The 13,859-nt window shown below is 42.4% G+C and overlaps 1 protein-coding gene across 4 annotated transcripts in view; it reads right to left on the reverse strand.

Annotated features, from left to right (window-relative positions):
* The window catches only part of LTBP1 (latent transforming growth factor beta binding protein 1), a 528,942-nt gene that overhangs the window by 23,530 nt on the left and 491,553 nt on the right, over window positions 1-13,859 (reverse strand). For all 4 annotated transcript variants that reach the window (XM_075339498.1, XM_075339499.1, XM_075339500.1 and 1 more), the window contains 3 exons: window positions 10,498-10,626; window positions 5,330-5,470; window positions 2,323-2,493 (listed from right to left, as the gene is read on the reverse strand). In XM_075339498.1, coding sequence (XP_075195613.1) covers window positions 2,323-2,493; window positions 5,330-5,470; window positions 10,498-10,626 — 441 coding nt within the window. The remainder of the gene's footprint in view (window positions 1-2,322; window positions 2,494-5,329; window positions 5,471-10,497; window positions 10,627-13,859) is intronic.

A 13,859-nucleotide genomic window follows, 5' to 3' on the forward strand; every position in this document is an offset into this window, starting at 1 on the left:
CTTTGTGCGGCTTATGCTGCTGTCCGTCTCTTTTGCACCACTGGAAGAGCGGACCTAGGCAGGTGCCATATCTAGTGGTTCGTGTCCTCGCACACTAGTGGAGCGAACGCAGGTGGGAGCTTTGTGCGGCTTACGCTGCTGTTCGTCTCTTTTGCACCACTAGAAGAGCGGACCTAGGCAGGTGCCATATCTAGTGCTTCGTGTTCTCGCACACTAGTGGAGCGAACGCAGGTAGGAGCTTTGTGCGGCTTACGCTGCTGTCCGTCTCCTGGCACCACTAGAGGAACGGACCTAGGTAGGTGCCATTTCACACTCACTGCCTTTGTCTCTGTGATTATTAACAGAGACCATTCCACACACCCTCCAAGTAAGGGAGGAATTGCCTTATTTACTAATTATATTCCTCTGTGAGTTTAACAGAGGTATTGCACTCTGCCATAGTCTGCAGCAGAGTCTTTGCACAGTGGACCCTGACTGTCTGATACTCCTTTAGGTTTTATTATCAGACAGCCCCCTGTAACACTGCCCTTCCTAGTCAACTGTCAAGACAGGTTGCAGTCTGAAGAAACACAGCTCTCGAAACCTGTATCTCAACTGTCAGTGGAGCTGTAGCATAAACACACATACTGGGCTGCTGGAGAAGCTCTATGACAGGAGAAGAATAGCTGACTGAGTACAAAGGGTTTTCCTCCAACATCAGTCCTCTGTGCAAGAAGAAGACATATTTCTTCTCCTGTTCAGACAGCTATGGAATTTGTTCTTATGATACAACTATTCTGACAGTTGAGACACAGTGTTTGCAACCCATCTTAACACTTGACTAGTAAGGGCTGCCATTTGAATTACATGACGGGGGCGATTTTATTACACTCTTGGATGACCCCTTTAATGATATCTCAATTAATAATTTCACTGGTGAAGTTACTCATAATCTATGGCATTTTATTATTGAAGGGTTTCTTGTTTGTGCTTCTCTACAACTGTAATACTTAGCCTATATCTAATATCTGTAGTAATATATAAAGACTTTGCAGTGGCTGAAAATAGCTCAAGTGAAAATGGAAAAAGTAACCAGGGAGCTACTGCAATTCTTCCATAGACAATCAAAATGAGAATTTACAACGGAGCTAATTTAAAGGCAACATCTTTGAATAGGACAATTTATAGCCTGTTCCAGATGGCTGTAACTCTGGTCAGGCAGCCACACATCCTTCCTCTTGTCTGGGAGCTGTATCAGCAGGCTCTTGGGAAATGAACCAGTTAGGCGGGGGTCTGACTGTTTCTAGAAACCTCAGGTTTTCTATTTCAAAATGACTACTGTGTGCTTGTGTCTAAGCAAACACTTTCAGGGTTTTATCTACACATTTCAGGAAGACAAATTATCGCCCACTGTGGAGACATTACGCCCTTGTCTGAAACGGATGATATAAATCTTTCAACCAGATAGATTAGGTATTATGGAAAGAGTAAATATTACCGATGACTATCAAGCGCTGGACTCACTCCAGGATATATATGTATGAACCTAGAGCTTCAAGGTGTAAAAGCTCATTTGAGAGCCAATGCAACCACTTACTGCCATAGAGAAAAAGCGTTATCCGACAAAGGCCTCTATAATTTCATAGGTCTCAGGGTTTTTTGCTGCTATTCTTGAAGGTTATATAATATTGTTACTAGGGGTGGTGAATTCTATAGAAAACAATATATTGTGAAGTGTTACCATAGATGACAGAAATTGTTGCCTGTAGAAAAAAAATTAAAGAAACTTACAAAAAAATGTGGAGATCCTTCAATTTATAACTATATAGCTGTGATCCAAAAGGATTTCCAGTTTTCTTAATGTCTACAGTTAAAGATACATTTTTAAACATGGTCTTTTACATTACGGAACTCTCCCCCTCCAGGGTAAAACTTAATTTTAAGAACAAGATTTCAACAATGAAAATGGATCCATCAGTATCTACTACATTCCCATCATAGCGCTGGGTCCTAAGTGGAAAAAAATTCTATTCACTGGCAGTTGATTCACTTTTTCTAAAGCACAATCACGTCATCATATTGGCAGTAAGTAGACTCAATGTTTAGCAATCTTGACTTGTTGCACTGGGGTCCTGGCCTTATATTTCACCAGGGCCAACATCTGCAAGGAGTTTGTATGTTTCCTTCATGTTTTTTTGTCACTTCATATACTTTCCTATCATACTATAAAAAATGAATACTTGGCTTTCTATCAAACTGGCTGTGAAATATGTATGTGAGATAGGAAAGTTAGATTGTAAGCCCTGATTTCAATGCTCTACTAGTTCAATGCAGTCACCTCACCTGAACCCTCCATTGGACAGAGCGCGCACTGCATTCCCCAAGCCACTCCATATAAACAGCAGCATTCTGTGTAAGTAGTCTGCCTCCCCAATAAAGGCCGACTGCACACGTAGTCTTCACTGAGATTTTCCCAGCACAAATCTTGGTATACATCTGTTTCATCTGTGGGTTCTGAAATAATCAAAATGTGTACAAATAATCAATGTACAAAGAACAAAGGCGTTATCAGTGCGCAGAGCAGCTGTCTAAGCTACATTGATGGACACATAATAACCATGTGATATGTTGAAACAGAGCTACAAAAGAATTGGCCACCCATTAAAGGGTCATTCTGAAGTCTTAAATAGAATGGATTAAGGGACAACTCGCTTCCCACACCAATCCCAAGAACCTGAGTGACAAAGAACCCCGTGTTGAATGGAACAGCGGTCAATCATATGCACTGCTGCTCTTATAGAGTGCCAAAAACAGTCAAGTGCAGTGTTCAGCGCTCTCTGGTGGTCCCATTAACAATGAATGGAGGGGGAATGCGCATGATTGACCACGGTTCCCTTCAGCACCCAATTTCTCCGGAATGGTGGGGGCCCCATTGTTTGTACCCCCAGATTGTGGAGAACTTCCAAACTTTAGAATATCCCTATAAGATCTACTTATGAATGCTCTGCAGTCTATCGGTAGGATATGATCCACTACTTGTCGACCACCTTTTTCTGATTTACAAAGGCACAGAGAAAAGGAATTCCAAAATAACTGCTCAGTTTTATTCACTTATTGCGGCTATCACCAAGCTGTTGATCCTCTGAAAAAGAAGCACTTCCATAGAAGCTTTTATCCTCTTAATATATTGCAATCATCACATTATGTAGCACTGTGTATTTACAGTTGCTCATTTTGCCCTTCTAGCCAGTTGATTACTCTGTTCTCCATAAGGTTAACAACATCACGTGATTAAAAACAGACTAGCTGAATCCTTCTAAGGTCTATGTAGAAACATGAAGTCTCTTCTCCCGGTATGAGTCATCTCTGCAAAAGTCAATGCCAGAGTGGAAGGAGGCTGTAGCTGGGTCAGGAATTGAAGAGGGGAATGATTCATGCAGAGACAAGAGACTTCCCGTTTCTACATAAAGCAGAGTAAAGAGAAGAACTTACTGGGTAGAAAGGCAAAATGAGCAAATGTAAGTATACAGTGTTGTATACTATGATGATTTTAATATATTAAGAGGATAAAAACTGTTACCATTTTAAAATTTGGAATGCATTGTTAAAGCACCAATCCAGCGTTTTATTATTGCACTGCTGGAGTGGTGCTTTAAATGTAAGATCCCTGACTCCTGTATTATACTCACTTTCCAGCAGTTTCCTCTTCTATCGTCGCCGCTCTGGTCAGTCTTCGGCGATTTCTGACCAGCCAGCAGCTTCAGTGTTTCATGGAGCGCCCTGAAGGTCACAACTCAATATATCGCTATGAGAGCCTCATTCTGGCAACATTCTGGCTCTTATAGTCTTGCATTGGGAGCTTGTCATATAACTTCTGTCTTCCGGACAGTCAGAAGATAGAGTCACAAGATAGCTCCACAGGACGGGAGCAGCATTGGTAAAAGGTGAAGCCGCCAGAAGGTGAGTATATGATAGGGGGCAAGGGTTTGGATTTATAACCCCACCCCATTGCTCAAAAAAAACAGCTGGAGTGGTGCTTTAAAGTTAGTCACATAATACCATATCCTAATATTACATGGTTACATAGATTGAAAAAGACCTAGGTCTATCAAGTTCAACCTTCCTCCACCAATTATACATTTTTGTCACTAAATTATCTAAAACCGACAATGTTATGTGTACTTGGGAAATTATTCTGCCCTTTTTTAAAAGCTATTATAGTGTCTGCTATTACTACCTTTTCTGGTAGGGCATTCCACAGTCTGACTGCTATAACTATAAAGAACCCTTTCCTATTTAGTTGCCAGAATTGCCTTTTGTACCACCCATAATGAGTCCCCAATGGTCCTTAATATTGTATTTGGAAGGAATAGGTCATGTGCCAGTCCTTTGTATTAACTGCACATGTCATACATATAAATGGGACATCTTCAGAGATGTTTTTTTTCTAAGCTGAACAAGTCCAACTTTTCCAAGCTTTCACGATATGGGAGGCCTTCCATTCCTTGTAATAATCTAGTTGCCTGCCTTTGAAGTGACACAAACTTCTGAATATCCGTTTACAAATGTGAAGCCCAATTCTGGATCCCATATTCCAGATGTGGCCTTCCAAGTTATTTCATTGTAGCAATAAGCTGGAATCACATCTCTCTTTTTATACACCCTAAAATCTTGTTTGCTGTTGCAGCTGCTGCTTGACATTGAGTACTCCTTCTCAGTTTACTTGTAATCAGATTACCGAAGTCTTTCTCTTGTTCTCCTTCCATTTAATGTATACGCAGCTATAGTATTACTCCATCCTAGGTGCATTACATTACATTTATCAACATTAAATCTCGTTTGCCAAGTATCTGCCCATTCTGACATCTTATCCAGATCTTTTTGTAATATTGTACTATCAAGATCAGTTTTTAATATCCTACATAGTTTGGTGTCATCAGCAAAGACTGACATTTTACTCTTAATCCCATCAAAAAGGTCATTAATAAAGAGATTAAAAAGAGTTGGTCCTAGCACAGATCCCTGCGGTCCCCCACTGCGGACTATAACCCAATTAAAGAATATATCATTTATGACAACTATTTGTTTCCTATCTTTTAGCCAGTTCCTCACCCATCTGCTTATAGTTTTGCCTAGTCTGCTTCTGGAGCTTCATTATGAGACTGTCATGTGGCCAAGTATCAAAGTCCAGATAAATCACATCAGCTGCATTAAAAATATCCAGATTTGAACTTAATTCCTCATAGAATATATTTTATATTATTTGATTTTGTTGGTCTTTTATCAGCCATTATCAATTCTCAGGTTATTTCCATAGTTCAGGAACATATTACTGTGTTACTATACTTACCCACAAAGTCCTGTGCCCTAATACACCTTTTTCCTGTAGGGTCCAGAACCATTGGACGAGTACAAAAACAGCTATACGAGCCATCTGTATTTATACATTCACCGTCGATACAACTGCTGGGGTCATCACATTCATTATTATCTAAAGGTTAACAGAAACATAGTGTTAGTTCTGATCCCTGTAAGCACCAGAGAGCTTTCATGTGGCAGCCGTTCTATTGGTAAGCCCACAGTAAATCAGCAGCTGTGCAGAGCAGCTGTACAAGGGCGCTCAGTAAATAATTAGAAGACGCTATGAAATTGGATATAGTTATGTAGGAAAGTATAGCCAAAGGGTTTCTTTGTTGTGGCTTTAAGCATTATTGTCTTCTCTCTGGTACTTTGCTGGGTCTACGTGTTTTCTGCTTATCCAGCAGAACATTTTGTGAGGGCTACAGTGGGATTTGCATGTGGTATATCAGACAGTAGAAGGTAATAAAATAGAAATGAGAGAAGAAAGTGATTTAATGGAGAAGGTATGGCATTAGGTTACAAAAATCAGCGTGATAATCACCCTTCACAAGAAAGATTTTGACAGAGGAACTGTTAAAGAAACTTACAAGAGTCAACACTGGATCTGTGTGTACAGTGTGGTGCGGTGTATACACTATATGCAGCCAGCAGCCTGTGTTCTCTATATCAGGGGTGGGCAATTAATTTTCATGAGGGGCCACATGAGAGACCTTAATTGCTGTGGTGGGCTGAACCAATATGCTCAAATTAATTCTGCTCAATATTAAAATTAAGATAATTATAATTATTTTATATTAATGAATATATAATAAAATGCCTATAGTCTCCAATAACCCCACCGCCTCATCATCGCCAGAGCTGCCGTCTCACCACCGTCGGAGCTGCCACCTCACCATCACCCCACCTACTGTTTACTCCCCATCATCCTATAGAATGTAAGCCCGCAAGGGTTCTCTTCCCTCTGTACCAGTCTGTTTATTGTAACTTGTATATGTATTCTGTATGTAACCTCTTCTCATGTATAGCACTATGGAATCAATGGTGCTCTATAAATAAACATTAATAATAATATCCCCATAGTAGCCCCTCACACAGTATAATGTCACCACACACCTAAACACAGTAATATGGCACCTATCAAAGTATGATATCCCCACGGCCTCCCACATAAGTATTCTATAATATAAAATGTAAGCCCTCAAGAGCAGGGTCCTCTCCCCTCTGTACCAGTCTGTCTATTGTAACTTGTATATGCAGGGGCGTAAGTACTGCGGTCGCAGAGGTCGCGACTGCGACCGGGCCCGGCAGCTTTTAGGGGCCCGCTCTGCAGATCAGCAAGCAGCTCCTTTCTGTGAGAGGAGCTGCGTTGATATGGCGCAGACCACGCGTACGCTGTATGACCCGGTGCCTCCGCCGCTGATAGTGGGCCCCCCTGCCCGTTGTCAGCGGTGGTGGCATCGGGCCCCCCTCCCCGTCATCATGCACAGCAACACTGAAGAAGCATGGAACAGCCCGTGCAGCTCCACGCTCCTTCCTTCTCCCTCTGTGCCTGCGCGGTGACGTCACTCCTGTGCGTCCGCAGTGCTCAGAGCACAGAGCGCAGGGCGGGAGGACACCGACCGCAGCTGCAGGGGAACGGAGGAGAGATAACGGAGCAGCGGGGAACGAGGACACGTGAGGACAGCAGCGGGGGAACGAGGAGAGGTAAAAACGTATTTGTTTTTTTTTAAATCAGTGCATACACGAGGGCGGGGGAGCATGGGAGGAGCTGCCAGCAGTATACATGGAGCATGGGGGAGCTGCCAGTAGTATACAGGGAGCACGGGGGAGCTGCCACCAGTATACAGGGAGCATGGGGGAGCTGCCAGCAGTATACAGGGAGCATGGGGGGCTACCAGCAGTATACAGGGAGCATGGGGAGCTGCCAGCAGTATACAGGGAGCATGGGGGAGCTGCCAGCAGTATACATGGAGCATGGGGGAGCTGCCAGCAGTATACATGGAGCATGGGGGAGCTGCCAGCAGTATACAGGAAGCATGGAGAGGCCGCCAGCACTATACATGGAGCATGGTGGGCTTGCATTATACATGGAGCATGGGGGGCTGGCTGAATTATACATAAAGGCATGGGGGGCTGCCAGTATTATACATAGAGCATGGGGAGGGCTTGCATTATACATGGAGCGTGGGGGGGCTTGCTTTTATACATTGAGCATGGGGGCTGGCTGCTTTATACATGGAACATGGGGGGCTGGCTGCATTATACATGGAACATGGGGGGCTGGCTGCATTATACATGGGGGGCTGGCTGCATCATACATGGAGGCCTGGGGTGAATTATAATATATGGAGGACTATGGGGCGCAGTATAATATATGGAGTACTATAGGGTGAATTAGAATACATGGAGAACTATGGGAAATGCATTATAATACATGCAGGTGCATTATAATACATGGAGGACTGTGGTGCAGTATAATATATGGAGAACTATGGGGTGAATTATATACATGGAGAACTATGGGAAATGCATTATAATACATGGAGGACTATGGAGCTGCATTCTAATATACAGTCAGGGCCAGAAATATTTGGACAGTGACACAAGTTTTGTTATTTTAGCTGTTTACAAAAACATGTTCAGAAATACAATTATATATATAATATGGGCTGAAAGTGCACACTCCCAGCTGCAATATGAGAGTTTTCACATCCAAATCGGAGAAAGGGTTTAGGAATCATAGCTCTGTAATGCATAGCCTCCTCTTTTTCAAGGGACCAAAAGTAATTGGACAAGGGACTCTAAGGGCTGCAATTAACTCTGAAGGCGTCTCCCTCGTTAACCTGTAATCAATGAAGTAGTTAAAAGGTCTGGGGTTGATTACAGGTGTGTGGTTTTGCATTTGGAAGTTGTTGCTGTGACCAGACAACATGCGGTCTAAGGAACTCTCAATTGAGGTGAAGCAGAACATCCTGAGGCTGAAAAAAAAGAAAAAATCCATCAGAGAGATAGCAGACATGCTTGGAGTAGCAAAATCAACAGTCGGGTACATTCTGAGAAAAAATGAATTGACTGGTGAGCTTGGGAACTCAAAAAGGCCTGGGCGTCCACGGATGACAACAGTGGTGGATGATCGCCGCATACTTTCTTTGGTGACGAAGAACCCATTCACAACATCAACTGAAGTCCAGAACACTCTCAGTGAAGTAGGTGTATCTGTCTCTAAGTCAACAGTAAAGAGAAGACTCCATGAAAGTAAATACAAAGGGTTCACATCTAGATGCAAACCATTCATCAATTCCAAAAATAGAGAGGCCAGAGTTAAATTTGCTGGAAAACACCTCATGAAGCCAGCTCAGTTCTGGAAAAGTATTCTGTGGACAGATGAGACCAAGATCAACCTGTACCAGAATGATGGGAAGAAAAACGTTTGGAGAAGAAAGGGAACGGCACATGATCCAAGGCACACCACATCCTCTGTAAAACATGGTGGAGGCAACGTGATGGCATGGGCATGCATGGCTTTCAATGGCACTGGGTCACTTGTGTTTATTGATGACATAACAGCAGACAAGAGTAGCCGGATGAATTCTGAAGTGTACCGGGATATACTTTCAGCCCAGATTCAGCCAACTGCCGCAAAGTTGATCGGACGGCGCTTCACAGTACAGATGGACAATGACCCCAAGCATACAGCCAAAGCTACCCAGGAGTTCATGAGTGCAAAAAAGTGGAACATTCTGCAATGGCCAAGTCAATCACCAGATCTTAACCCAATTGAGCATGCATTTCACTTGCTCAAATCCAGACTTAAGACGGAAAGACCCACAAACAAGCAAGACCTGAAGGCTGCGGCTGTAAAGGCCTGGCAAAGCATTAAGAAGGAGGAAACCCAGCGTTTGGTGATGTCCATGGGTTCCAGACTTAAGGCAGTGATTGCCTCCAAAGGATTCGCAACAAAATATTGAAAATAAAAATATTTTGTTTGGGTTTGGTTTATTTGTCCAATTACTTTTGACCTCCTAAAATGTGGAGTGTTTGTAAAGAAATGTGTACAATTCCTACAATTTCTATCAGATATTTTTGTTCAAACCTTCAAATTAAACGTTACAATCTGCACTTGAATTCTGTTGTAGAGATTTCATTTCAAATCCAATGTGGTGGCATGCAGAGCCCAACTCGCGAAAATTGTGTCACTGTCCAAATATTTCTGGACCTAACTGTATACACAGCTCTATATACTATATATACATAGCTTAGCTCCTCTATATTCATTGTGAGCCTCCACATAGCCCCTCTATATTCACTGTGAGCCCCCACATAGCCCCTCTATATTCACTGTGAGCCCCCACATAATCCTTCTATATACAGTATGAGCCCCTACATAACCTCTCTATATACAGCATTAACCCCACTGTACAAGATACAGCCCCACATAAATACAAGATGAGCCCCACATAGCTTCCTATAAACATTTGGCGCCCCACATAGCCTCCTACACACATTTCGAGCCCCATATAGTATCCTATACACACTATTAGCCCCACATGGCTTCCTAAATACAGCATGATCCCCACATATCCTCCTATATACATAATGAGCCTCGTATATACAGCATGAGACCTCATATAGCCTCCTAGAAACATTATAGAGCCACACATAGCTTACCATATAGCCCTCACATAGCTCCTAAATACATTATGAGCCCTACATAGCCTCCTATATATATTGTGAGCGCTCACATAACCTCCTAAATACATTATGAGCCCAACATAGCCGCCTATATACATTATGACCCTCCCTCACATAGGCTGCTATATACTTTAGAAGCCCCCACATATCCTCCTACATACAATTCTGAGAGCCCACATTATATACCATTACGAGCCCCCACATAGTCCCTAAATACATTATAAACTCTTCAAATAGGAAGTTATTTTCCAATTAATAAAACAAAATGTAAGTACAACCAAATTAAATAAGTAATACACAGAATTTCCTACAAATTATAATATTCATAAACTGCAGGAAACACAATACTTGTAGAATAATATAATTTCCATGGACAAAGCCATGTACAAACACATAATCAAACTGTCCACAGTGCGAGGACGCTCTCGACTTGTACTGCTTATGTTTAATCTATACTTGACTTACCAAAACACTGTAACTTCACAGGATCATAGTATGTGCCTTGTTTGCAGTAACACTCAAAGCTTGCCTCTGTGTTTAAGCAGAAGCCGTTTTTACATATTTCATTTCCGAACAACATGCACTCATCAGCATCTGAAGAAAAGAGCCGTAAAATAGGGATAAAGTGATTAAAATGTAAAACAAATAGAATAAATAATGTAGCTTCAGAAATCCTGGTACTAAAGCTGATGCGGACAATTTTACAACAACCCAGCAGCATTCATGGCTGTATGCCCAAATTCCCTGTCTAACCAGCCCTGGCCCTCTTTCCATGTTATCACACCCCTCTAGGCGTGATAACAAGATTTCCACGAGCCAGTGTCACCGGCAGCCAATGGAAATCACAATTTGGCAGCATCAGTGCTCCTCAGAAGCAGGGTGGACGCTTCCTGGCTTCATTAACCGCACTGCGCATGAAGGGTGGGTCAGAAGATAGCTCACATACACGTCTTATGAACTTCCGATCATGCACAGTGCTCCTCTCTGAAGCCGGGACGCGTACACCCGACTTCTGAGGTTGTCGAAATTAGCTACGAGCATGAGCAAGATTTCCAGGAGCTTGCGGTGATTCCAGCTTGTGTAAATCATGTTATCACGGCCATAGGTGCGTGGTAACATGGAAAAAGGGCCGACTAGACTGGGGAAATAACGCCCCTGCGACTAGTCAAGGTCCAATTAGGGATAGTTTGGCAGGAAACTTTGGCATACACATGTGAATGCTGCTGGGTTGGAGAGCACAGGGGACGTGATGGGTTCCCTTTAATGGGACCAGTCACTACGATCAACTCTCCTAAGCTGTCTACGAGGGCATGTAGGTCATAGGAAGTTGAATAAAATGATACCTTGATATCTGCAATCTGATGTTTTATTCCCGGGAAATCCAGATTTTCTTAATACATAACTAAGCTTTTAAGATCTATGGGTCGGACACAGATCTCACTGAGAATCTGCCTCCAGAACTTGTTTTAAATAACAGACATGTTACCAATGTGAGACATGTAATAACACCACAGAACAGGAGAACTGAACTTTTAGTTGATCTCATAACAGATGCATTAGCAGCTGCAGCTCTCACAGATCTGCTGTACTGCCACACTGACTACCTGTGAGGTGGAAGCCAAAATGTGTTTAACTCCTTAACGATCACAGATACGATTTTTCTCACCATTAATGGCTTTTATTCCTCAGTGCAGTGAAAAAGCGTCACTGAGGAATATTTGTATAGCACCCGAAGCAGGCGGAAATGCCACGGGTGTCAGCTGTACATATGACTCTGTCTGGTCTCTGTTCCACTGGTGTCCCATTATTTTAGGCATATCTTTCCGCACAAGTGTGGACAACCACAGATTGTGTGCATGCCTAAAAAGATGGCTAACACCAGAACAAACGTCAGTCCTATATGACTCCATCTGGCTCATTATAGTGAGCGATTCTTTAATAAGTTTTCTCTGAATCACATTTTTGTTGGATTTATACGGAAACCCCGTTGTATGTGCTCAGCATAGGACATAAGAATGTGATCCCAGCCTCATACTGAAAATGTAATATAGCCCAAAATGTTACCAATAAAACTTATCGCGAACAAAACAAGTCACCACTCAGGTCCGTCATCTGTCACTGGAAATATAGGGGTTCCCACGTTACTTGTAGAACAAAGAAACAAAGACTGTGAAAAGGCAACAAGGCTGCCACCCCCATAAAATTTAGTGTAATCTGTGCTCCAAACCCAAATGCCCCCATCCTTTTGAGCCTCACAGTGTCCATAAACTCCAGTAAGCTACCACATATTTGGTATTACTGTAGTGGGGAAAGCCCAATTAGCAAACTATAAAGTCTGTGTCTCCAGAAACACAAGCTGGGCACACTATATGGAGACTAAACTGGCATATTTGTAAAGCCCCCCCTTCCAAAAAAAAAAAAAAGCCATGGTGTGGATGTTAAAAGTATGAGGTACCAAAATAATAATTGCAACTATAGAGGAACTGTAGATTAATTCATTGAAAGGTGCAATTTCTAAAGTGGAGACATTTTGGAGGTTCTAGCACCTTAGGGGTTCTGCAAATGTCAACTGCAACTATATTAACTAAATCTGTACTCCAGAAGCCAAACAGCGCTCCTTCCTACTAAGCCCTGCCATGTGGTGAAACAGAAGTTTATGAGCATGTTAAGGGCATCAAGGCTTTTGAGAGAAGTTACGCAACACATTGTGGGGTCCAGTTTCACCTTTTTACCCTTGTGTAACTGAAAAATTTGCAGCTAATTAAAAAATTTAAATTTTACTACTAAAATGTTATATTTCCATGTCCCAGTGGTAGAAAAATCAGTGAAGCACCTGTGGGTTCAAAATACTCACTATATCCCTAAATGAATCTCTTGAGCAGTGTACTTTTGAATATGGGGTCACTTTTGGTGGTCTCTGATGGTTTAGCACCTCAGGGGCTCTGGAAATGCAACACTATGTACAAATTTGCATTCCAAAAAAGAATAGCACTCTTCGCTTTCTGAGCCTCACCATGTGCCCAAACATTAGTTTTTGACCACATATGGGGTATTACTGCATTCGGAAGATACTGGTTAACAAATTATGGGGTCTATTTTCTACTATTGCACTTTGTGGAAATTATAAATTTGATTCCAAATGACTATATTAGTGTAAAAAAGTATTTTTTTGTAAATGTTATAAAGTTTTGTGAATGGCCACCCTGCAGGCCTTGTTCGATTTTAGGTGGTCTGCTCACTCTTTGAGGTACTTGGGGATCCAACTGACAGCGGACACTAGCCATTTATTCAAGCTGAACTTTCTCCCTTTCTTGCAAACCATCAGAACAGACTGTACAAATTGGTTTAATGGCCTCTTCACATGGTTTGGGAGATGTGAAATCTTGAAGATCAATATATTACCTCGCATCTTATATCTTTTTCAGTCCTTGCCGATTAGGGTTCCGAGATCCTTTTTCAGTGATCTGGCTTCACTACAAACTAAATTGATTTGGGCAAATAAACCAGCGAGACCTTCCCGTTCCCTCTTAAGGAGAACCAAGAGTAGGGGCAGCTTGGGCACAGACAGATCTGAAAAAGTATTGCTTGGCTGCACACATGGTTAGAGTACTAGACTGGTGCCGACATTCTCAGATGAAGCCCTGGGTCTCCTTGGAACGGAGCTTTTTGGAAATACATCTCGCGGCTATCTCTTGGCTCTCGAACTTCTCTCCGGCCTACCTTAGGCTTCACCCCACCATTAGTGCCACCTTGGACTGCTGTTCAAAACAAGAGGCTTGTAGACTTCTCCTACCGGTGCCTTCTCCCCTCTCACCGATATTAGGTGC

The sequence above is a fragment of the Anomaloglossus baeobatrachus genome, chromosome 3 (genome assembly GCF_048569485.1).
Source record: "Anomaloglossus baeobatrachus isolate aAnoBae1 chromosome 3, aAnoBae1.hap1, whole genome shotgun sequence".
Lineage (NCBI taxonomy): Eukaryota > Metazoa > Chordata > Amphibia > Anura > Aromobatidae > Anomaloglossus > Anomaloglossus baeobatrachus.